The sequence below is a fragment of the Schistocerca americana genome, chromosome 2, assembly GCF_021461395.2.
Source record: "Schistocerca americana isolate TAMUIC-IGC-003095 chromosome 2, iqSchAmer2.1, whole genome shotgun sequence".
Taxonomy (NCBI): domain Eukaryota; kingdom Metazoa; phylum Arthropoda; class Insecta; order Orthoptera; family Acrididae; genus Schistocerca; species Schistocerca americana.
The window spans coordinates 665,288,380-665,315,746 of record NC_060120.1 but is presented as its reverse complement, the minus strand read 5'-3'; the positions used below and the strand labels follow the sequence as shown (position 1 = coordinate 665,315,746).

At 38.4% G+C, this 27,367-nt stretch overlaps 1 protein-coding gene across 1 annotated transcript in view; it reads left to right on the top strand.

The window, feature by feature from the left end:
- The first annotated feature begins 7,597 nt into the window (after positions 1–7,597).
- LOC124594813 (28S ribosomal protein S22, mitochondrial) overlaps positions 7,598–27,367 on the top strand; it is a 45,373-nt gene continuing 25,603 nt past the window's right edge. The window contains exons 1-4 of the mRNA XM_047133255.1: positions 7,598–7,841; positions 7,987–8,144; positions 8,939–9,103; positions 25,868–26,011. Coding sequence (XP_046989211.1) covers positions 7,712–7,841; positions 7,987–8,144; positions 8,939–9,103; positions 25,868–26,011 — 597 coding nt within the window. The 5' untranslated portion in view covers positions 7,598–7,711. The remainder of the gene's footprint in view (positions 7,842–7,986; positions 8,145–8,938; positions 9,104–25,867; positions 26,012–27,367) is intronic.

Genomic DNA, 27,367 nt, shown 5'->3' with positions numbered 1-27,367 from the left:
TTCTATTTTGGATTAAATTTTAAAAGGAACATAAAATTGGACTGCATTTCGTTGGTAGCCCTATTTTTCAGTTCATGAATACAACAAATAATGTTTCATTTGGCAGATAAAGACTTTTTTGGGCGCTTCATGAGAAAATGTCGAGCAAGATTAAATGTAGTACCTTCTTTATATGTGACAGCCTTCTCTGTTTATCTTTCCTTTGTCCCCCCTTTTTTTTTTCTTTATTGTCATTTTGAAACCTGTATACAGGCAGGCCTGCAGCAGCATACTACGCCGCTCTTTGGCCGCAGAGAAACACAAAAGATAGAAATGAAGACAATTAGAGAAAAAAGATGGTGGACATATAAACGGAGCCAAACACTTTTTAAAATACAAGGTGCCGTTCACGGGCGTAAAGTCCAAGATAAAATTGTTCAGACACTTGGACACAGACAGAAACGCCCTTTGTCCCCTTCGACCACACTGTATTTAAGATAACTCAGACGCTGTAAGAGCGTAAAACGTTGCGTTTACGTTACTCCATAGTTCCGCCATCTGTTGGTAAAATTGTGAAGTATTACGGAGCTTTATTGTACGAGCGAGGCGAAGCGAGCGTAGCAGCGGCTGAGCGGCGAACTGGGCAACTTCGCTAGGCTTCCGTACTTCACGAATGAACTACTTCATTTGAACGCTTCACGGCAAAGAGTGAAATGAATGAAGTAGTTCATGGGAATGAACGAGTTCGACCCACCTCTAGTCTTATGTCTATCCATAGCTTCTTATAAAAGTTTCCTCCAAAATTAAAACTCTGTTCTGAACTCTAGACAGGATTTGTTAGTCTATTTGAAATGTTTTATTCTTAATTCTGATGTAGTTAACTGTACCATTTGCCTTTAATTCACTCTTGTTATCAACCATGTATTCCAATATGGAAAAAAATCTGTTGAAGTACCTCAAGTATGACAATACTTGAGTACTTGAAGACATTGCTGTAAGATGTTTGATTATCAACTTAACACATTATTCTGACTGCACGCTTCTGTAGAATAAATACCTTTTCATTTTAGTTACACTAACACAAAAGCCATGGCACATGACAATATTGAATGGAAGTATGTTATCAGTCCCTTACGCTGGTCAACATAATGAGAGAGATTTCTAAGCACAAAGCAGGCATAACTGGCCATTTTAGGAACAGTAAGTATGAAAGGATTCTAATTCTATGCTTTCCATAGGGCAACCGCTCTTATTCTTTCTATTAAGGAATTAAAAGCACCTGCCTTCTTAACAAAACGCTGTATTTCTTGATCTTAACTTTCCACAAACACATTATGCTGCTATCTGTTTCCATAAATTCAGCAGTCAACAATAAACTCCCTAAAGCTATGACATGTGTAAACCATTTTAGAATTCACTGTGTACATAAAGATGATAAACGCTAGACTGAACAAAAATCTGACTCAGGCAAGTTTCAAGCCATATATTTGCAGCAATCTCTTGTCCATATGCCCCAGTTTGTCCACACAGATGGTATTTGATCCCACAGATTTAAACAGTTTTGCTCAAACCTCCAACTCTACCTTCCAGTATTGCACACATCTCATATCTGTGCAAATCTACGAAATCAATGCACAACAGGACTATCCCCATACAACGATCTGTCTGCACAAATGTCTGAACGCGTCACATATGAATAGATGGATCCTCTTGTGCGAACAGTAGATTTGTGCAGATATAAGATGTGCACAAAACTGGAAGTTGGAGTTGTAGTTTGAGTAAAATTACTCAAATCTGTGGGTCAAATAACACTGGCGCAGACTAGTTGGAAAGTGTGGACAGGAGATCGCTACAAATCTGGCGCTTGGTCAGATGCTGCTTGTCTGTGTGCACATAGTGAATTTTAAAATAGTAGATACACGTCAGTTTTCTAGGTAGTTCATCTCAAAATTCATCGAAATGTATAGGAGTCATACATGTTTGTGTTAAATTAAAAGCAGCGAATACAGTGACAGAGATAAGAAAGCAGCTACTAGTTATACTTTAACAGAGAAATTACGAGTGGTTGACCGTACAGGAAACAGGGAAGCGGCACATTATTTATAAAAATTCTTTAAAGACTGTTTACTATAAAGATCTAAGTAAAGTATTGAAATCTATTCAATCTGGGGCCAGGGGTTACTAGAACACTTTCACTAAGTACTTTTGTATGTATTAACAGAATCTTCCATCGGTTCTTGGTAGAACAACATTATAATAATAAATGAAAAGCACCAGTTTGCTTTTGTTCTACAATAGAACAAAAGCAAACGGGTACTTTTGTATGTCATAATCTTACGTGACAGAATAGCAAATAAAATGTCGTCCTGTAGTTCTAAAGATGAGTATTGTTTTAAGCTATTAATGTAAGATCTTGAAGCAGTGCCTTCGGAGACATAGCAATTATTACACTTGTTTTACTTCCTAACAGGCTATAATATGTGATTCATAACAAGATTGATTTAGTGGTAACTGTGGAATTCACTATCACAATGCTAGAAGTAAAACTTTCTAGATATATTGTGACTTCCTGTTTAGGCTTAGAATGGAGTTTTATTTTCTGCCACAAAAGTTGCTAGTACACTTCAGGCAGGAAACTGAAAAATCTTGACTCTGAAACAAACTAAAATATAGTTCATTGGCCACATATATGTATTCTAAGAATACTCTGTATCTGAAATATGTCTAGAACTGTAAAAATATTATCCTTAACTTGTAAGGATTAAGGTGCAGTACTTTCTTGACTTCATGAAATCATCCTTTAGGACAGCATAAATAGTTTCTCACATGTTGGGTATTGTGATTTTTCATCCTGTAAATCATATAAACATAAAGACGAAATGATAGACTGCATTGCGTCCCAGAATACCATCTGCTCTGATGTAAGATAAATCACAAAAGGCTGCAGTGGGAGAGTGAATGATCATGTTTAATTTGCAGTTAAGATATAATTTGAACAAACTCATCATTGAAGCTGACTCTGTGCATTGTTACCATTATTTTTCCCATTATGATGAAACCAGGTGCATAGATTGCTATGAGAGATGATACATTGGATGATGGTTGACCCTATTAGAATACAGCATAGTGCCATGTAATATGTCACAGCCTACAGCAAGAATAATCGAACTTCATATAACAAACAATTTACACTGCAGTTTCAACAAGAAAGCATGCAAATATGCATATGACAGCATGCCAATGCACGCAGTCTTTATATCACCAAATTTTCGGTTCTCAGCGCAATTAAACCGCTGAAAAATGCAAGAAACTTGTACAGATAATTAGTGATTTTAACATACATATTCAATAAATAGTAAGTCATTTTACCTCAGTGGCAAGATTGTTATTCACAATTAACTTAGAGCTACAAACATAGCCATCTTAAATGTATTGAGACAGAAGAATGATTGTGAAGTAAGTAGGACTCCAAGGAGCTTCCTTTGTTTCATATAAAAGAATAATAAAATTATTCCATCCACCTTAAGACACCAAGCTGAAAGATACGCACGTCTCTCTGCATGGTACTTAATTCAACAACAAAATTTAATTTGTTGGAATATAATTTCACTCAATGCTTCTTTCAAAACTATAGTAGTAAATTCTAGATCCTGCAACTCCTGTTGACAGGAGTGTTATCATCATCATCAGCTGCTCATGTGGAGAAATTGATATCCTCATACAAGTAGTTTTTCAAATTATATGAGAAGTTATGACTGTGAAAAGTTAATTATAAAATTCCAACTCCGTCCTCAAATAAATCCGCCAATAGTCGGGTTCACCCTGCAACTCATAAAGTAAATTTATGTTGTAAAGCCACCTTCGCTTAAGCAGCCAATGTCTAGATAATTTTGACTGGTCTTCCTGTGTCTCACATTGTGTTTACTTTTTTTTAGTAACATAAGTTACAAACAAATGCCATAATAGAATTTCCTCCATTTCTGAATAAATGAATACACTTTGAGGTTATGAGAGCATAGTCGCTGCCACTACAATTTCTTTGCTACATTGATAGATGGCAAGTGAGCACTCAAACAATAGATTGGAATTTATGTTGTGTGAACAAGTCAAGCTGTGTCAGTAATATAGGTGGAATTGAGCAGTATTTACCTAGATGAAAATCTATGATGGTTAATTTATCAATTTCACTTGCAATAAAATCGGTAGTTCACTAAATCTACTTAGTCTGCTATCAAAAGTAGTTTCTCATCAGACAATAAAAATAATTTATTATGGAACAACTATTAATTATGGGATAGAGATGTGGGCAGTGCTGCTAACATACATATCAACAGAATATTGACCCTGCAGAAAAGTACAATCAGGATAATCCAAGGAATAGGATACAAAGATTCCTTCAGTGAAATCATAAATACCTCAACATCTTGTATCTTTACTAATTAATTACATTTTTTGTGACACATAAAAAAAAATCAACCGAGTTCTCTGATATTCATATCTATAATACAAGAAAGAGACAGGCTGCTACTGCAGACAAAACACTAAGCTAAATACAACAGACAATGGTTCATGCATTAATGGCCAGGTATGGTGTAATAAACTGCTAAACTCTATAATGCATCACAAAGGGAACTTATTCAAAGTGAAACTGAGAACATTTACACAGTTAAGTGCTTGTACTCTTTGAGTGAATGGTAATACTAAACTAATTAGGAATCTCTGTATATTTTGTTGTGTAAACACTGGACATTTGTAGTAATTATGATCTAATATCTGAGTCCTTTGTCTTTTATAAGTAATATTGATACCATGCATATGATATTACTGAAGCATATAATGTGTGTGTTCTCTGTTTGTACAAAACTTAATAAGTGCATATATATATATATATATATATATATATATATATATATATATATATATATATATATATGTGTGTGTGTGTGTGTGTGTGTGTGTGGGTGTGTGTGTGTGTGTGTGTGTGTGTGTAAAAAATTGCAAAGTCGTTTGCAAAAGTCATCAGTTGGAGGTTCCATGCAAAAAATTCAATAAATAAATAAAGAAACTCTGCCTCTTTCTTATTATCCACTGTAGTATCAGTGTGCCGAGCTTGGTGTAATCTTGCGAAAGCGAATCATAATGTTTAGATTGCCTGGTAGAACGATTTTTGTAGCGCAATTAACAGCTGCAACAACAAGACACCGCATTCGCTTTTTTTTTAATGCCTTCTAAGGACCCTGGGAGGTGTGAACCACCATATTACATAACAGTTCATTCATGGTTTTCGTGCAACACACATATATTTAAGAACGAAAATCTGCTGGTAAACAGCAGAAGACCTAACCTTTTGCAGAAAGACGTCGTGCATCAACTAAAAAAACCATGCAAAAGGAGTTTTTCTTTTGAGCTAGCGTAATTAGTATACAGCTGCTGCGAAAATGGCCAGCAGAAGAAACTTGTCAAAAGCAATAAAACTGTTTCCTAACATAGAAGGAAACCAATTTCACGCTTGTTGCAGCATCTGAGCCACAAACGTCAAAAATATTTAACACATTCGCTGTTGAAGCAAAAGTAATGACGTTAACAAAAATATCCGTGTATTCGAAACCTGAGTGGAGTGTAAGACCGAGCGAATCATTAGTGGTGGTGGTGGTGGGTAGTGTTTAACGTCCCGTCGACAACGAGGTCATTAGAGACGGAGCGCAAGCTCGGGTTAAGCCCGGTCCACACGCAACGATCTGTCTGCGCAGACATCGGCGCAGATGTCTGTACATGCATAAGATCGCTGCAAATGTGGTGTGTTCACACGACACAAACCCCAATCTACTACTCGCCCGCCATCTGTCGGTGTAGAAAAGAAATATCAGTGGCAAGCGACTACGCTCCCCGAAAACGTCAAAATTTAATTCAGTTATTTTGAAAAATAGAAATGGAGGAAGTTCTGTTGTGGTCTGTGTTCACAACTTGTGTTGCAAAAAACATTCAGACCAACCGCAGGAAACAGAGAAAGCGGTCAAAATGGTGCAGACAGTGGCTGCTAAAGCGAAAGCAGTTTTGTCACGTAAATTTACTGCGAGAGTTGCAGGGCGAACCTGTTTTGTTTTACATAACCTCGTGTTCCATTTCCTCGCACATTGGCACTCCAATTTCATCTTCAATTGTACTCCTGCTTGGTCTTGGCGTTTCTTGATCACTAAGAAAGCCAAGTAGATCAAAATACCATAACGTTGGCTGGTATACTTGATCTACTCCTACACCAGACCTTCTAGATTTCTGAACTTTGGATAACTCTTTTCGGTAAACAGTTCGCTGACAGACTAATTTACTTGACTTGCCTTCATGAACTCATCTTTCAGGAAAGCGTAAATAGCTTCACATGTGTTGGGTATTATTTCACTCAATGCTTGTTTCGATATTGCAGATGAAAATTCCAAATCATTGTAGCTCCTTCCTGTTGCTAGGGATCTTAATGTTACTGCCAGGCGTTCATGAGGAGAAATTTCCCTTCTCATACAAGTATTTTTCTCATAATATGAGGGGTTACATGCTTTAAGAGATAATTATAAGTTTCGACATCCATCCGCAAATAATTTCGCCAGTTCGCAACGAAATTATTTTTTTATTACCGTTTCTCTGTTTGCCGAGGCGCCAACTGCCCGCAATTTTTCAATTAGAGCATTGTATGCTGCTGTCTTTTTGTCTCGGTCACTATATTCTTTACTTTTAATCTTCCACAAACATGGGTGGTTTCTGTATATTTCAATGAATTCACTTACAAACTCTCTAGAACACTGACGAGTATCAGCCATTTTAATGCCCTGTGCACACAAATACAAACACTAGACTGAGCAAACAGCTGTTTCGCGCCAGATTTGCGACGATCTCCTGTCCACACGTTCCAACTTGTCTGCGCAGATGTGGTTTGAACCGACAGATTTGAGTGGTTTCGCTCAAACCTCCAACTCCAACTTCCAGGTTTGCACACACCTCAGGTTGGTGCAAATCTTCTGTTCACACGCAACGATCTGTCTGCGCAGATGTGATGTGCGCAGACATTTGCGCAGACAGATCGTTGCGTGTGGACGGGCCTTTAGGGAAGGATTGGGAAGGAAATCGGCCGTGCCCTTTCAAAGGAACCATCCCGGCATTTGCCTGAAACGATTTAGGGAAATCACGGAAAACCTAAATCAAGATGGCTGGAGACGGGATTGAACCGTCGTCCTCCCGAATGCGAGAATCATTAGTCTCCATACAAAGTTCTTACATGTCAAGGTAAGTGTCTATCATAATAAGAACAGAGAAAATAAATACATGCTTCTCATGCATGGAATGCGTGTTTATCTTCTAACGCTTTCAGCGAGAAAGATGAAATTGCACACATAGATGAAAGTGTTTCTTCACGAATAAGTTATAGCTTATGCCATTTAATCAGTGAGATTCATCGGTTTTTACATTTATTTCATGATCATTCACGTCGTTTGAAAATTTACTAGCGCTTGAAACGCAAAAATGTAATAAATATTTCGATAATTAACTAGAAAAGTGATTAAAAACGGACGTTAATCTTACAGTTGCTTTCTCGCCATTGCTGGTGCTATTGCGCTAATGTGCTGTCAGACACCTAAGTCGCGATCGTCCTTGTGAAGCTTCCGTATATCTTTACATACGAAGTGGTTCATCGGTATTATCTGGCTGCTTTGAAAGACCATGGAGGTGTAAACAAAAACAAACCATGGCCGGCAACTTTAGACTGTTGTTTAAATCATTCACGTACAGGCTAGTGCAAGCAAACTTACGGGAATCGCATTTTTGTAGATTGAGCATTGCCAGACGTTTCTCCGCGGAAGCGAGAACTGATGCTGGTGAGTAACTATGTTAATTGGTTTCTTGTTCTATGCCTCATTTCTACGATTAATAGCAGCGAATTCGTTATTTGACTGAAAGTAATTATTTTAGTAATTCGCAGTGCTCCATAAGAGAAAATTAATGCTTTTCATTTCTTTGCAGATAGAGATCCAGCACCGTTCTTCTTTAACAAAGATGTGCAAAATTTGCTTAAGAAATTGACAAGGGTTGATTTACATAAAGTTTTCAGAGCGAGAAAAGAAGGAAAGGATCTAAAAGAACCAGAATACAAATTTATGTCAACGGAAGAAGTAAACAAGGTAAGTCAAATGTACATTGTTTCGGCGTAACAGGCTTTGGCTTTAATTACACTATGTGTTCTAATGATATAAATCAGCAAGATGCCTTATTCGTCAGAATCTAGAAAACTCAAGATTGGCATCTGTGAAACAACTTTCCAACCAGCGACAGTAGTGCTTATGTATAGGCACCATTTCATAGGTTTTTAAAGCAGAACGAAAATACCTTGAGAGGCAGTTTTTTGTTTGTCACCCTTTCTTTTGTATAATTATAAACAATTAAGGTGTATGCGCAACATGTTTGTAAATCCCCCCCAATTTATCCCCATATTATTTGCCAGTTTATGTTGGAGACTATGTTGTAGATTATCGATCAAATAGCATAATGGCAATCCAGTTGTAATGTATATCGAAATTAGGGAAATAATATATTAACATGTAGAGCCAAATATGTTCTTCTATGTATACACTGCAGAAAATATTTGAAAAATAGTTTCTTGTGTGTGACAACAAATATAGGTAAAAGTTACGTATTGGACCCACCTTGCATTTTTCAGTACAACACAAACTTAAACAATAGTCTTTGCTACCCTGCAATTTATTACCACAATCAGATTTTCTGCTTTAACATTTGTTGGCTTCGCCATCTCATAACCAAATTGTCATGTTCACAGCTAATCTAGACCTTGAGCTGCACTACTGGTCAGTGTGTTACCACAACTAAGATTTCGTGAGGGGTGGGGGTCTCTACGTAACTTTTCTGTGAATCTTTATTAAGTTTAAATGTAAATTGTCACCCCATTCTTCAATAACAGGCAGTAGAGGAAGCATGGCAGCGGGCTGAAGAACGATTGCAGATGCCACCTTTCCTTTTACCAACTCCAGACGTCCGTCGAGAGATTTGTAAGGATCCAGAATTACAAGGCTATTGTGATTCAAAATTCCTGTTTACGGATATCACATTTGGTGTTTGCAATGAGGCAAGTAATGGAACAAAATAGCTTATAGCACTTCTGATATTTATCTATAATTAGAAATTCATACTTGGTAACATTCATTGCAAATAAGATTATGATAAACGTAAACTACTGGTAAATGCGCAAAATTATGTATACATTTACTTGTAACTGGTCAAGATAACATTATTTAATGTCATACTGAAAATGGTAAACTCTTCATTTCCTGACTGCTCGAAACTAAGATTAGTTCTCATTCTTCCTCTAGTCTGCTTTTAACTTAATCCAACTTGTTGTATATTAACAATTTCATTTCCTAAACAACTGTTGGTCATTGTACATCCACTGCTGGCTTAAGATCTCCATTAGCCTTCTCTGTGCATGACTGATATGCATCCATGCTGCTGCTGCCACCTCTTTCCACCTGCGCTTCATTTATATTAGTCAGAATAATCTTTCACACTCCTCTCTGTCCCCAGATTAATTTGTTTGATATATCATCTCTCCTTTGCTGTCTCTGACAGAATTACAATGTCATCGGCGAACCTCAAAGTTTTTATTTCTTCTCCATGGATTTTAATTCCTACTCCAGATTTTTCTTTTGTTTTCTTTACTGCTTGTTCAATATACAGATTGAAAACGTTGGGGATAAGCTACAACCCTGTCTCACTCCCTTCCCAACCACTGCTTCCCTTTCATGCCCTTCGACTCATATAACTGCCATCTGGGTTCTGTACAAATTGTAAATAGCCTTTTGCTGCCTGTATTTTACCCCTTGTCTTGAAAGGAGGATATAAGATGAATATCAACAAAAGCAAAGCGAGGATAATTGAATGTAGTAAAGTTAACTCGGGTGATGCTGAGGGAATTAGATTCGAAATGAGACACTCAAAGTAGTAAATGAATTTTGCTATTTGGGAAGCAAAATAACTAATGAGGGTCGAAGTAAAGAGGATATAAAATGTAGACTGGCAATGGCAAGGAAAGCATTTCTGAAGAAGAGAAATTTAACACTGAGTATACATTTAAGTGTCAGGAAGTCATTTCTGAAAGTATTTGTATAGAAGTGAAACATGGATGATAAATAGTTTGGACGAGAAGAGAATAGAAGCTTTCAAAATGTGGTGCTATAGAAGAATGCTGAAGATTACATGGGTAGATCACGTAACTAATGAGGAGGTACTGAATATAACTGGGGAGAAGAGGAATTTGTGGCACAACTTACTAGAAGAAGGAATTGGTTGGAAGGACATGTTCTGAGGCATAAAGGGATCACCAATTTAGTATTGGAGGGCAGTGTGGAGGATGAAAATCATAGAGGGAGACCAAGAGATGAATACACTAAGCAGATTCAGAAGGATGTAGGTTGCAGTAGGTACTGATAGATGAAGAAGCTTGCACAGGATAGAGTAGCATGGAGAGCTGCATCAAACCAGTCTCTGGACTGAAGACAACAACAACAGCAGCAGCAGCATCTCTCCTAGTGACTACCATATTGTGTGTAGGATGTACATAAAGTCTGGGAACACTTTCAGTTATTTATTGCACAAGAACTAAACATTGTACAGATGTCATGCATATTGCATTTTGAAGAGAAACTCTGAAAGTTCTTTTTTTTTACAAACATTTGATATGCAAACCATGAGTGACGTGGCAGATGTCAAAACGTTAATCAAATTCTTGCCATACCCGTCCCAGCTTTGCATCGTCGACTGTGGCAGTTGCTGCCAGGTGTTCTCTCCCGGAGCTAAACTACATCACGTGGTAGAGGCGGTACATACACCAGATCTTTTGTGTGTCCCCACAGAAAATATGTCACATGGAGTGAGATCTGGTAATTGGGGAGGAAATTTCATGGAACAGCTGTCCCCTTCTGCAGCACGGTTGCCATGTTTGCGACTAGAGCTGACAATCGGCAAATTACCAAACTATGCTGTGGCAGTGTACGTAAACTTTCAGGGTTTCTCTTCAAAATGACGTATGTATGATATCTATACAATGTTCGGTTCTTGTGCAATAAATAATTGAAAGTGTTCCCGGACTTTATGTACACCTTGTATCTCCATTACTTGTTGAACATTCAGTTTTGTAATAGGTTTTAAAAATATGTCTCACTACCAAGAATCAAAACAGCCTGACTAGCTGGTGTCTTATCATACTTCTCTTGGGCATGCCTGAAGCTACTTCTTCAGCTACTGATGACTCTCTATCAAAGATAACTTACTGTGTCCTCCCTACCAAAACATCATCAATCCAGTCACAAATTTCACTTGTTAAGCGATACAATTGTGTACTTTTGGTAATAAGCGTAGATGCAATAGTGAATCAAATGCATCTGTCAGATCACTTTGACCCATAGCTTTCAGTATGTTGTGTGACAAATGTTTAAGTTGGGTTTCACTTGCTCTATGGGTGGCATGGAGGAGGCCATTCTTTTCAAGGTAGCTCATTATGTTTGAGCTCAGAGTACATTCTAAGGTCCTACAAGAAATAGATGATAAGATACCAGATGGTAGTTCTATGGATTGCTTCTGCTACCCTTATTATAAATGGGTTTGAGCTTTACTTTATTCCAAGAACTGGACGTAGTTTTTTCTTCAAGGGATCTGTGATAGATTATAGTCAACAGAAGGGCTAACTGATCAGTAAATTGAGTATAGAATCTAATAGGGCTCTACTCGGCCCTGGAGCAGAGTTCAGTTTGAACAATTTCTTTGGATCCTACACTGCTACTTCTGGGTCTCCTACAGCTATCATTTTCTGGAGTAGATGAAGAGTCACCTAATCTAATAGTCCCTTATGTGTCCCACACACAGTCAGCTACCTGGGCAGCAGCCTCTGATGTTTAGGGTACACCGGACCCATTTAGGGGCACCGTATAGTTCTCAACTCTATGGCACAAGTCTAGGAAGAGACAGCCAAGCCTGTCGTGGAATCTTCAGTCTCAGGTTCAAACCTTTCAATCGCCTCAGAACCAGAGTGGGGAAATTTTGCAGAGTATGAACTTCCTTGAAATTCATTGAGCAAGGCTGTCATTCGCAACCTTTTTTGCCAGTTGCTGGAATTATCCAAGTATGACCTCGAACCCCAGACAATAGGCATTGTCCTTCCCAGTGTGCACCACAATCTGCAGTTGATTATACCCTGTTTCCTCAACAGAAGCCAGAATAGCTTTTCAACATGTTGAATAAGTATGCTACACATACAAACTGAGTGGAAATGGTATTCATTCTGATCCCTTGCTGCAATTTCCCTAAGGGGTACCATTATTCACTGTATGTTTGAACTGTTTTTAATGCACTCCTACACTTCTGTGTTTGCTTCTCCTTGATACGGAACTCAGCAGTTTTCTCAACAGATGAACTGAGTCCCACTGGTAGTTCTGGTTTCAACTTGCAGGTTATGGGGATGGGTGTAACATTCTGTGTTCTCCCTGGTTCTAGTCTCTTTCTCCTAGAGGGCTAGAAATTCCTGTGGGTTTTCCTGTCTCTATGATTAATTGAATTATGATGCACCGAGCACAGTGGTGCAGTGGTTAGCTCACTGGACTCACATTCAGGAGGACGTCAGTTCAAACCCACATCCAGCCATCCTGATTTAGGTTTTCTATGGTTTCCTTAAACCCCGTCAGGCAAATGCTGGGGTAGTTCCTTTGAAAGAGCACGACCAACTTCCTCCCCATCCTTCCCTAATCTGATGAGACGGATGACCTCGTTATTTGGTCCCCTCCCTCTGATCAACTGGTCAACCAATTACGATGCAGAATTATTCAGTTTCAGGAGACCACCAGCATCTGCACCCTAAGCCCCCCCCCCCACCCGCCCCTCACCCCAGGAGGCATTTGTGCTGATACACAGATGAAAGAATACTATTCACTACCTTATGTATGTTAAGGGATCTGTTTTAATTAATATTTACTTAGTGGAATAATTATAGTGTTTTGTGGAGTGGCCAATATACCTTATTGGGATTAAATAGCCACTCTACTCATGAGAAATCTTCTGTTTAATCTGCCCCTAAACATGTGCTGCCTCTTCTTGTGCTCCTCCTCCAAATTATCTCTGAAAGAAAAAAATATTTTAATTTAATAACTGTTTCTAAAGTCGATTACTAAAAGAGAGTGAATCATCTCTACATTATCAATGCAAAACCAGCTACCACGTATTGGTTGCACATTTTGATAAAAGGTATTAATTAGTATCTGGGCCTAACAAAAGGGAATGTAAATGGGTTCGCACTAGATTACTTCAGTAGTGGACGACAATTAGAAATGAAATAAAGCAGTCCCCTAACCACCTAGCAAAATTAACATGGGCAGAGCAAATCACCGTTAAATGGGCATTTATTTTCTTAACTACAACTCAATTCACACCTTTGTTTTGACGTCCCTACTCAGGATCTCTATTATCACCAGTAGGAGAGATATCATTAATAAAACACCCACCTTTTATGCTTTTTGGATGTCAAGAAATACCGCATCTAATTGGCTTGATAGATGGCTTTCAGGATATTATGAGAGAAAAGTCTGAGTTGGGTTTTGTGTGCCTGGTATCCAGAATCCTGCTGGTTTTCATTGAGGAGGCCATTCTGTTTGTGATATGGAATTATGTCTGATTATGGCATTTTGTCTGGTTTTCAAACAAATAATGCATTCACACTAGAAAATATGGATTACAGTCAGCAAGTTATGTCATTTGGTAGCTACTAGTTTTGAACTATAATTTCATATGTGAAAAATATTCCTGTGTATGAAAATTACAATGTGCAATACTTAAATTACTCTCTCACCTTGAATCTTGATATATGAATTTACATGGACACTCATTTGTACAGAATGGGCCATTGAATAAAATAAAGTCATATTGTATTCCTTTCCCAAATTATAAAAGTACTAACATATCCCATAATAAACCCACCAAAGAGTCAATAATAGAAGTCAGAGAACTAGTTGTAGTTCAGTTGAAGACAATAACTGCATGAAAAGAAAAGGAAATCAACACTCAAGTGTTACTTCTAAAGTAAGTAAGACATTTAAAATGAAAGTTTAAATGTGCATTGAAAGTTACACTTTTTAACAATGAAAATAATCAGTTTTTGACAATATAATGAGACTAGATAGATAAAAAAAATCTACTCACCAAGCAGTGGCAGGAGAACACACATAAAGGTTTAAGTATGCAAGCTTTCGGAGCCAGTGGCTCCTTCTTCCAGAAGGGGAGTGAAGGAAAAGGACCTCCTACCAACACCTATACCAGCCGTGTAGCTGGCAAAACATATACTATCATGGGGAGAGCCACTTGTGAAATCACACGTCATGTGCCAGCTGTTATGTAAAAAGTGTTTGACCTGTTACATCAGCAAGACTGCCACAAAGTTATTAGTTAAGATGAATGGACATAGGCAGAGGGTGTATATTGGCAACACACAATATCCTCTTGCAGGTCATGCTCTACAACACGACAGTTGCGACATAGTGCCTGTTTCACCACATGAGCTATCTGGATTCTTCCCCCAGACACCAGTTTCTCCAAACTCTGCAGGTGGGATCAAGCGGTAGAACATGTCCTTGGTTCTCACCGCCCACCTGACCTTCATTTACTGTAATTCCTTCCATCTCAGCATTTTTTCACAGTAACTACTCCTTTCTTCACTCCATTTTAGTTTTGTACGCCTTTCATTTTTTGACCTGTATGTTTTTCACCATCCCCACTCCCACCTCTGTTATGTACAGTGCAATTAGCTTTTGACTCTTATAAACTCATGCATGATGTTTTAGCAGTAACTGTCAAACTCTTCAAAAATAGACGGAAACTGTCCCATTAAAACCTGCTAAGAAAGTTTTGAGAGCTAACTTCAACTGATGAATCTAGGAATATATTACAACACACTATCTATCATTCCCTTAGGGATTGTGAAAGCAAGATTAAACTAATTACAACAAGTACAGAGGCGTGTAAAATCATTCTTCCCACAATTCATCTGTCAACATAACAGAAGAAAACCCTAATAACTGGTACAATGGGACATACCCTCTGCTATGGTACAATGGGACATAACCTCTGCTATGCAGTTCACAGTGGTTTGTGGAGTGTGTGTGTAGAAGTGCCTTCAGGGATTTGGAATGCGTTAAGTTGTACTTTAGCAGGCCCAGGCAACAAGTGTCAGCTACTTCAGTAAAGTGTATTATGAGTAACAAGATGTTATGACTATAATCAGTCTAATCAGATTGATGATAAAGATAATTACTTCTTGATTACTTTGTGTGTGTGTGTGTGTGTGTGTGTGTGTGTGTGTGTGTGTGTGTGTGTGTGTTATTAAGGAGTACATGTACCGGCATATAAGTGTGAGGATCCTTAGGTCCTGTGAAAGGCTTCTGCAGGATATAATTGCTTAGGCTTCCGCAACCAGAGTCAGCTGACATAAAAGTTTTCTGGGTATGGTACTGCGTCATAATGTGGAAAACTACTGCTGCTGGAGAATTACCAATGTTTTGGCCATGGTTGGAGCGACCTTCTTCTGGGTCTACTGGTGCATTCTAGCTATGCAGCGTCCCTTATATTTTGTTGTTACTGTTCACTGTGCATGCCACTATGTGATAATTTTAAAAAGATAGTTTGTTACATTGGTCACTTAAGGAAGAAGGAGAGGAACTTTATTTTAATAGTTTATTGCGATGGAGGGAGAACGTAACCTCTGTTGTCTATTGGCTCTTGTGTTATGTGCCATGATGGTGGTCACTGTCGAATGAGAAGTTGGCTGCTGTTTACCAAATGCTGGACGTCGGCCATGCGGCGGCAGTTACTCGCCAGTAGTGCTTGTGCCTCGTGTTGACAGTGCGGTCTGTTGGCCTCTGATTGCTGGCAGCAAAGATGGGGCAAGCCTGAGTCCATTCTCTCTATTCATGTTATTAGGGTGTATTAGTATTTCGATGGCCTCTCTGATTTTTGCATTTCGTCATAACCAGCTGCTCAGCCAACACATAGGCTTCGCTGAATTTTTATTTCTTTCTGTTGTCTTGCTCATGTTCTGCCACTGTAGATTTGTTGTGTTGCCCTAGACGAATATGGCGCTCGTTTTCCCAAATGCTCGTTGCTATTGGCCTGCCAGTCTCCATGATGTGTGCCTCTCCACATTCGCATTCTACCTTGCACACACATGCAGTGTGTAATGCATCCACCATGACGTTAGTGGAGCCTAGCATGTCCCGGATCCTGCACCACTATAGAGGACAGGCTGTACCCCAACCTGGCAAAGATGTTTGCCTATTCAGTCAGTAAATAAAGTTCCCTCTCCTTCTTCCTTATGCGACCAATGAAACGAATTTTTTTTTTTAATTATGACGTAATTTTATGTGCAGTGAACAGTGACAACAAAATATAATTTACACTACATAGCTAGAACACACCAGTAAACCCAGAAGAAGGCTGCTGCAACCATGGCCAAAATGTTGGTTTGTCTCCAGCAGCAGTAATTTTATACATTAAGACACAGTACCATACCCAGAAAACTTTTATGTTTCTGCAAGATTTTCAGTTATCAGTTGTATACAGTATTCTTACTGCATGCTTCTATGGAATAATTATCATTTTATGTTAACTGGAAGTACCAGTGAGGGAGACTTCTCATTGAAATCAGGCAGAAGTTGGCTTTTCAGTTGACATATCCACATGCTGGTGCTACCTTAGTTTATTAGCCATCTGGATATCCAAGAACACACACAGAGCCTCATCCAGTGTATGTCCATTTAACTGCACTTCTGGTGACTGTAAGTTAGTTTTATATGTTTGTAATTGATAATATGAGAATTTGCAAGATTAAGTGTTGGCTGTGAACCATTGTGAGCCTTTTCCATTAGTCCCCTGGGCTGTGTCTGGTATGGATGTTATCAGACCTTTTGTGGGTATACTTGTATCATTAGCAAACATTAAAGTTTTTTAAGAGTATTCCAGTGCCCCCAGTAAATCACTATTGTGTCCTGTTCCTGTTTGCCTTTTGCTAATGTGACCATCCGTTTTCTGTTTTCAAGATATGACCTTTTCCATGCAAGGGGAGGGTGCTATGCCATGCCTTTTTTAGTTTGCTTAACAGAATTTTATTATCTACATAGCGAAAGGCCTTGGCAAGATCACAGAAAATGTCAACAGGATATTTTTGGTGTTCAGTTCTGCTACAATTGACTCTGAGAGATCATATATATATATATTACTTTATCAGTAAAGAAGTCAAACTGACCTGTTGAAAATTTATTCTCGGAAAGGTTGTTCATTATTCTATTGTAAGCTACTTACTCAAATAACTTTGAAGACACAGGATGGAGTGAGATTGGTCATAGAGGTGAGTTGCTTATCTACACTTTTGTGCATTGATATTACTACTGCATATTTCAGTCTTTCGTTTTGGCTCATTGACTGGTTACAAAGGTAACTCAAGGCTGGCACTACAAAGTCGGCATAAGAATTTAGTTAGTACTTTGGCTGAGATACTATCATAGTCAGTAGTTACTACATGTTACTGGCCTAATGATTTTTGTGATGTCTCTAACATACGAAATGGCAAGGCTGATGTCTGGTGATTTAGTATGCTCTGCCGGTCTAGGTAAGTTACTGTATCTGCTTTGGATCAACGAGTTTTTGTCTGTGTTTTCAGCTACTGTTAGGAAGAATTCATTGAATATAGTAGCCAATGACTTTAATTTTGTACCATCTGTCTTGATTCTACTGCCCTCTGGGAGTTCAATATCATTAATGGTAGTGATTATATTTGTCTCATGCCTCCCTCCCTCCCTCCCACCCCCTCCTCCCCCTCCCCCCCTGCCAATGAACAACCTTGCCATTGGTGGGGAGGCTTGCGTGCATCAGCGATACAGGTAGCCGTACTGTAGGTGCGACCACAATGGAGGGGAATCTGTTGAGAGGCCAGACAAACGCATGGTTCCTGAAGAGGAGCAGCAGCCTTTTCAGTAGTTGCAGGGGCAACAGCCTGGATGATTGACTGATCTGGCCTTGTAACATTAACCAAAATAGCCTTGGTGTACTGGTACTGCAAATGGCTGACAGCTAGGGAAAACTACAGTTCTAATTCTCCTGAGGGCATTCAGCTGTACTGTATGGTTAAATGATGATGGCGTCCTCTTGGGTAAAATATTCCAGAGGTAAAGTAGTCCTCCATTGGAATCTCTGGGCGGGGACTACTCAGGAGGACATTGTTATCAGGAGAGAGAAAACTGGCGTTTTACAGATCGGAGTGTGGAATGTCAGATCCCTTACTTGGGAAGGTAGGTTAGAAAATTTAAAAATGGAAATGGATAGGTTAAAGTTAGATATAGTGGGAATTAGTGAAGCTCGGTGGCGGTAGGAACAAGACCTCTAAAAAAAAACAAAAAAGGAGTGCGGGTAAGCTACTACGAACAGCATAGTGAACACATTACTGTAGCCAAAATAGCCATGAAGCCCACGCCTACCACAGTAGTTAAAGTTCATATGCCAACTAGCTTCGCAGATGATGAAGAGATTGAAGAAATGTATGAAGAGAGAAAAAAATTATTCTGATAGTGAAGGGAGATGGAAATTTAATAGCATGGGTGACTGGAACTCAATAATCGGAAAAGGAAGAGAAGGAAAAGTATTAGGTGAATATGGAATGGGGATAAGAAATGAAAGAGGAAGATGCTTGGTAGAATTTTGCACAGAGAATAACTTAATCAAGCTAGCACTTGGTTTAAGAATCGTGAAAGGAGGTTGTATACATGGAAGAGGCCTGGAGACACTGGAAGGTTTCAGATAGAGTATGTAATGGTAAGACAGAGATTTAGGAACCGGGTTTTAAATTGCAAGACATTTCCAGGAGCAGATGTGGACTCCGACCACAATGTGTTGGTTATGAACTGTAGATTAAATCTGAAGAAACTGCAAAAAGGTGGGAAATTAAGGAAATAGGACCTGGAGAAACTGAAAGAAACAGAGGTTGTAGAGAGTTTCAGAGAGAGCATTAGGGAATGATTGACAAGAATGGGGGGAAAGAAATACAGTAGAAGAATGGGTAGCTTTGAGAGATGAAATTGTGAAGGCAGCAGAGGATCAAGTAAGTAAAAAGACAAGGCCTACTAGAAATCCTTGGGTAACAGAAGGTGCATTGAATTTAATTGATGAAAGGAGAAAATATAAAAATGCAGTAAAGGAAGCAGGCAAAGAGGAATACAAAAGTCTCAAAAATGAGATTGACAGGAAGTGCAAAATGGCTACACAGGGATGGCTAGGGAACAAATTTAAGGATGTAGAGGCATATATCACTAAGCGGTGAGATAGATACTGCATACAGGAAGATTAGAGAGACCTTTGGACAAAAGAGAACCACTTGTATGAATATCAAGAGCTCAGATGGAAAACCAGTTCCAAGCAAAGAAGGGAAAGCAGAAAGGTGGAAGTAGTGTATAGAGGGGTCTATACAAGGGCGATGTACTTGAGGGCAATATTATGGAAATGGAAGAAGATGTAGATGAAGATGAAATGGGAGATACGATACTGCATGACGAGTTTGACAGAACATTGAAAGACCTAAGTCAAAACAAGGCCCGGGAGTAGACAACATTCCATTAGAACTACTGATAGCCTTGGGAGAGCTAGCCCTGACAAAACTCTACCATATGGTGAGCAAGATGTATGAGACAGGTGAAATACCCTCGGACTTCAAGCAGAATATAATATTTCCAATTCCAAAGAAAGCAGGTGTTGACAAGTGTGAAAATTACCAAACTATCAGTTTAATTAGTCTCGGCTGCAAAATACTAACATGAATTCTTTACAGATGAAAGGAAAAACTGGTGGAAGCCGACCTCAGGGAAGAGCAGTTTGGGCTCCATAGAAACGTTGGAACGTTTGAGGCATTACTGACCCTACAGGTTACCTTAGAAGATAGATTAAGGAAAAGCAAACTTATGTTTCTAGCATTTGTACACTTAGAGAAAGCTTTTGACAATGTTGACTAGAGTACTGTCTTTAAAATTCTGAAGGTGGCAGGTGTAAAATACAGGGAGGAAAAGGCCAGTTAAAATTTGTACAGAAACCAGATGGCAGTTATGAGAGTCAAGGGGCATGAAAGGGAAGCAGTGGTTGGGAAGGGAGTGAGACAGGGTTGTAGCCTATCCCTGATGTTATTCAACCTGCATGTTGAGCAAGCACTAAAGGAAATGAAAGAAAAATTTGGAGTAGGAATTAAAATCCATGGAGAAGAAATAAAAACTTTAAGGTTTGCTGATGACATTGTAATTCTGTCGGGGACAGCAAAGGACCTGGAAGAACAGTTGAATGGAATAGACAGTGTCTTAAAAGGAATATAAGATGAACATCAACAAAAGCAAAACAAGAATAGTGGAATGTAGTCAAAGTAAATCAGGTGATGCTGAGGGAATTAGGTTAGGAAATGAGACACTTAAAGTAGTAAATGAGTTTCCTATTATAGAAACAAAATAACATGATGATCGAAGTAGAGAGGATATAAAATGTAGGCTGGCAATGACAAGAAAAGCGTTTCTGAAGAAGATAAATTTGTTAACATCGAGTATAGGTTTAAGTGTCAGGAAGTCTTTTCTGAAAGTATTTGTATGGAATGTAGCACTGTATGGAAGTGAAACATGGACGATACGTAGTTTAGACAAGAAGAGAATAGAAGCTTTCAGAATGCAGTGCTACAGAATAATGCTGAAGATTAGATGGATAGATCACACAACTAATGAGGAGGTATTGAATAGAATTGGGGAGAAGAGAAATTTGTGGCACAACTTGACTAGAAGAAGGGATCAGTTGGTAGGACATGTTCTGAGGCATAAAGGGATCACCAATTTAGTATTGGAGGGCAGTGTGGAGTGTAAAAATTGTAGAGGGAGACCAAGAGATGAATACACTAAGCAGATTCAGAAGGATGTAGGTTGCAGTAGGTACTGGGAGATGGAGAAGCTTGCACAGGATAGAGTAACATGGAGAGCTGCATCAAACCAGTCTCTGGAGTGATGACAACAACACAACCTAGTAATGCTCCAAGTTGCCCTCACCTTGTTCTTGGAATTCTGACTTTTTTTGTATTGCACAGTGTGACAGGAGATTCAATATCAAAACAAGAATCATTATCTGGAATGTCAGGACACTGCTACATAATGGAAAACCTTAAAAGAGAGATGGAAAAGTATAAATAAGAGGAAGTATGGAGTAGTAGTGATTATGACAAAAGGAAATGGCTAAGTACATGGAAAATGTGAGATAGGATTATTGATGAGGCTGAAAGGAGTACAAAAAGGCATATTTATTATCGTGGTATACAGACCAGCTTCAGAGCATGATCATCAGCTCATAAAGGAACCATAATAAAGAAAATAATGGGAAATAATCAAGGACGATGCAAAATAGCAATGGGCAACTGGAATGTCACGGTGGGAGAAGGGAAGGAAGGAACCATAGTTGGCATTCATGGTTTCAGAAGGGGGATGACAGAGGCTAATGGCTTGTTGACTTTTGCAGGGAAAGACAGCTAGTAGAGATAGATATGTGGTTCAAAAATCACAGGAGGAGGATCAAGACTGGGAATCACCATGAGATAAATATAGAAACCAAATGGATTTAAGACAGGTGGAAGAAAGCAGAAGTGGGACTCTATCAGGTGCAGATATTAAACAGGGACCACAATTTCCTTACAGCAGAGGTAAGAAAAAACTGAAGAAGACTGTCGTGGTGAAGAAGTGTGACCTGGAGAAGATAAGATCAAGAAAATAAAGAGTTAAGGAAATGCTATCACTTTAGCTTAGTAACTCATTACAAGACAAAGAACCATCAAAAAATGTTAGTGATTGTTGGACTGTGCTGAAAGAAGGAATCATAAAAGCAGGGTAGAGAAGTATACGATATGTAAACTAGAAAAGAGGAAAAAACCAGGCATCACACCGAAGACAAGAGGAGAGAAGAAAATCCAAAAACCAGAACAATGAAGATGCAAGAAAGAAAAGATGAACCACTTGATGAATAATGACATGCATAGAGAAAAGATAAACATATCAGGGTATAAAAAAAGTAAATAATGGCTAAAAGATGATTGAAGTGCAGTTGAAAATTAAAGAAGGGATAATACGATTTACTGCACAGTGGAGTAAAGAATACAACATGGTACGAAAACAGACAAGGAAGTGTTGTTATAGAAATTTTCAGTGAAAACAAGAACATAGTGTACAAAGATCATGAAGGCATTCCTCAGAGATTTAAAGAGTATGTAAAACAGCTGTAACACACATTACAAGCCAACAACTCTATTACTTGAAATGTAAAACACTGTATATTATGATGACGATAATAATGATGACATTGAGGAGGAGAAAAGATCACCAAATGTAATAGAAGAAGTGGAGAGTGCACTAGATGCAATGAAAATGGGTAAGCTGTAGGTATACAGATACAATACCAGGTGAAACACTGAAATGTTTTAAGTCAAGAAAGAGTAAGAGAAATATTGAGGTTATGTAACAAATTATATGATAGTGGTGAATGGCCAGAAGACTTTCTGGTAATGGTAACGAGTCCAGTATCAAAGAAACAAGGAACCAAGAAATGCAGTGGTACAGGGAAGTTAACTTTAATTCACATGCAGCAAAGTCATGTTAAGAATCATTAATAACATTTATTTTTTGTCCATCTTGGGGGCAATGTGGGTGCAAGCTCTGCAGCTATAATGTTGATATACACTCGAATAAACTCAAGTCATACTTACATTTTTATTTTAAATGCCACAGCCAGTTTCGACCACTTTTGGAGAGAAACAAAATGTGCAGCTGGTGTGTTTATTTGATTGCATATTGTTAATAATAAAAGACTGTAAAAGGAGATAGAGGGGAATTTGGCTTGGGTGAGAAGCAATTTTGTTTTAGATGGTGTAGAGTTTCAAAAGATGCATTTGGACTCTTGCAAATTTTGGGAGAGTGGTTTATTGAAAAGGAAAGAATGTACATTTGTGTTTTGCAGAGCAGGAAATGGCGCTAGATCATGTGACTTGGGATAAATTTGCAACTATAATGAGGCGAAAAACAGTGGATTGGAAAAACAGACAGCTTATAACCTCAGTTTATTTAAATAAAAAAATATCAGTGAAAGTCAGAGCAGTAAATACTAATTGGGCAGGACTAGGAAAAGGCATAAGGAAAGGCTGCTACCTGACTCCTAAACTTTTCATTCTGCAATTACAATAAAATATGAATGACGAATGCCCACTAGATGACAAGGGAGTAAAAATTGGAGGAAGAAGAATATGTTGTCTGAGATTTGCAAATAATGTGTGCCACCACCTTCCCAAGGATAGTATAGTACCACCCCCCCCCCCCCCCTGTTTATCGTTGGGCATTTGCTGCTCTATGCACAAATGGAAGATGCCACAGTTATTTACACTTACGGCTCAAAGACCACCTCTGGTGTTGGAAGTGCCTGTATTGTTGGCAATAACCCTATTAGGTTTCAGTTTCCTGATCAGTGTTCAGTTTTTACTGTGGAGCTTTATGCTGTTCTCCAGGCTGTCCAATACATCTGATGCCATAAGCGGATAATATATATATATATATATATATATATATATATATATATATATATATATATATATATATATATATATATAGAGAGAGAGAGAGAGAGAGAGAGAGAGAGAGAGAGAGACACACACTAAAACCTCTTCCCTGTGCTTGGACTTCTTCCTCCTGGCCTCGTCATCGGGAGAAGGTAATTTTAACTAGACTCCAGATTGGGCACTGTCTCTTTAATCTTCGACATCTTTTAAGTGGTGATCCTCCCATGCTTTGTCCCCACTACTCTCAACCATGGACGGTGAGACACTTTTTACCTACTCCCCTTCAATAGCAGTTTTCAAAGATTTACTTCCATTTTTAGTTGACCTCCTTCTGGAGTTTCGCTCCCATTGATGTAGCAGTTTTGCACCCTAAAATTATATATATCTTGTAGTGAAAAACCAGAACAACCTTTAAACCTGACCGTGGAGAACAATTTGAAACTAAAGGTATTCAATATTATCATAGGAAACTTTACCTCCAGGCATGTTGCTGTAAATGTACACAGTTGATTTTTTATGGAACTGCTAAGCCTATACAATTCTACACTATCAAAGCACGTAGAAAATATGGCATCTTTGTAGAGCGTAGTTGTTGATAAATAAGATTTGAAAAAAGAAATTTGCAGTCAAAAAATTGTCACACAGCTAATTTGTATCTGAGCCACTTCCTCCTCTGTGGCTCCTCAGTGCTTTTCATAAGTGCATTTTTAATAACATATTTCAATCATAATGGTAGCCTTATGGATTTTCTACTTCGCCTGTTAGTGTTACCCAAGCAGAATGGCCATTCTTTCAAGAGTTAAGAATTGCTTTAGAACTACAATGTGGCAAGAGTGGCTTTTTGGAATAGCTATGATCACAGTGGAGTGAAAGTTAGCTCGCACATTATACTGGGATAATGAAAGAGTTTACATCTAAAAAAAAGCTAGAAAGAAGATATTTTTTTATTAAGTATGGAATTTATGTAAACTTCAAGAATTAAAAAAAGTTTCTTAAGAAAGGCATTCTTTGATGCTCTAACATTAATTTGTTTTTACTTCATCCAGAAAATCAAAGTTTAAAATAAGTAAATAGAGGAAGGAGCTAAGAATGCTGAACGCTTATCTGGAGTCCGAAAATCCTAGTGCCACCCCTGCTTATCATATAGAACTGATAGAGTTACTAGAGAATTTGTTTAGTAAGCACTAAACTGTCATGGACATGCTCATCCAGGTCCAGTGACTTGTGGTAGAAGAGAGGTATTGTGCATCTCGGTTAAAATTATGAAAGCATACTTAGCTAAAATAGCCAACCAATGTATATATATTTCTCATACATTCACCACATGAAGAGTCCAAGAAGGGGAAATTAGAGAGATCTGAGCTCACACGGAGGCCTACCAACAATTGTTCTTCCAGGGGACCATTTGCGACAAAGAGGAAAGTGGACAAAGTGACTGTGGTGCGCAACATGCCCTCCATCACATCATAAGATGGTTAGCGGAGTATAGATGTAGGTGGCTTAGCGTGGATCATGTGTGACAGCAGTGGATATTAAGAAACCTAGAATGTGAAAAATGAGATCACATTCTTAAATATTTCTATTCTTTCGGAGATGTTCTGTCTTGTCATTTCAGCCAACTGTGTGTGTGTGTGTGTGTGTGTGTGTGTGTGTGTGTGTGTGTGTGTGTGTGTGTTGGGGGGGGGGGGGGGGGTGATAAATAGGTGAAGTAGTTGATGTGTTTACTGTTCTGTATAAGTCTCTTCCTATAAGTCATTTGCTTTTTACAGCCTGAATGCAATTTCCAGGCCAATACTGAAATGAAATGATTTTATCTTCTTCCTTGTTTTACCAGTGATTCAGGAAAAGCAGCTCACTTCAGAAATAATGAGACAAAATTTACCATGGCTTTATTTCCCCAATTTCTCTGGAACCAATTTGCTAAGAACTTTGGCTCAACTGACAAACTTTTGCTTAATGAATTTTAATTTCCTTCTTTGCCCTGTACTGCCTAGACACCCATCAGAAAAAAATTTTGCTTTGAAAGAACTCAAAAGCAAAAGTAACGCTTTTGTAGCAGGGAGCTAATAATGCTGATTCAATTCGTCAGTTGTTTGTCAGTAGCTCTGACTGAATTTTCTGCCTCCCCCCCCCCCCCCCCCTTTTTTTTTTTTTTTGCTGTGTGTGTGCATTGTCATATGCTGTGTGCTTGTCCCATAGGACAGATTGATTGTTGCTCGAGACCCAGATGGTGCTTTACGACATGCGGACAGAGATGAACGTTTCCGTTGCAATCAAATCTACTTTCCTCTTCCTGGTCGCAAATTAAGGACACCTCATATGTTTGAAGAAGAACACCTTAAGGTATGTTTTCAAGTTATTCCTATTGTAGATTACTTGACATTTATCTGTTGAGACCAATCAAAACAATGTTTTTTGTAGGAAAGTTAGTGAAATGTTTATAAAAAAAGTTTTATATCATAACTAGTTGCATCGTAGAATTCCGTACATCTCCACACTATTTCAAGGGATAATATAATTCATGTTGGTAGAATATTACACTGGTACTTGCAAGAAATCTACTGGACTACATATTTTATGGCCATTTCTTTAAGGTTTAGTATTTGAGAGATGGCATTCCAAGAAATGAGGGCAAATGGAATCTCCTTTGATCCAAAGAACATTTTAGGACCAGAAAATCAGATCCAGTTTTGTAACAGTTATATTGAGTAGAAATGTTTGTCTTGGGTAGTATTTGGTGCTCACTTTGCCCAACCTATTGATTAAATGTGAAATCATCTTTTACAAGAAAAGATTAGCAACAAATGTGCATCCCATATATTAATGCATTGATTTCCACTTTCAGGAGCTGGTGGAAGCCTCTAAAAATAGTCTTCTACTTTTTATGCATAACAGCATTCTGACTGGCACTGAGTTAAACTTCTGCCCCTTTAGTGAAAACAGTGTTTCCATCATTTGCTAGCAAATGCAGACATCATGTGCCAGGGACACAGTGACCATCACAATTAGTATTCTGATAAAACAGCCACAAACTACCCATATTTAAGTTCAAAATTACCAATTTTTCATGTGTTTAAACTTGGTACCAAACTGTGCTTTTAATCCATAATGTTTTGGCACCAGGGCATTGATTAGGTGATGATGCTTGCTTCTGATGTGGGGTACCAGTAATAGTGAATTAAATTGTGCATGATCAGTGGCTGTTTTATCTCAGTATCGTTTGCTAGGCATTTATGAATGCACCGAATGGTCAAGCACTTACATCCTCTTATGGAAAAGCTCTCAAAACTTTCTGTAGTAATATCTTGATTTTCTAATCAAGTGAGTTGTCACAAACTGTTTTGATGATTTTTCCTGCTCCTTTTCCAGTCAAATACTGAAGTAACATTAAGCCCTCATTTTATTCTGATGTAGAACAGTATACCCTTTCCTGTGTGCCAATGACAGTACGTATACAATTGAGAGGCGCTGTGTGAGAATCCAAGCAGTATCAGTAAGGCACCAGCTTATGTCCCCCTATCCTACCCACCCTCTGCCTGTATGCCTCAACATTATGCACTTAATAGTATTGTCACTAATATAGATCCTCAAGTAGAATCCTTTCAGTGACCTAGTAAACCAAGATAAAGGCCGCCATTTGCTCTAATTTTATGTGTTTCTGTAAAACTTAGTCCCAGCAGTCACCACTTTGCATAACAT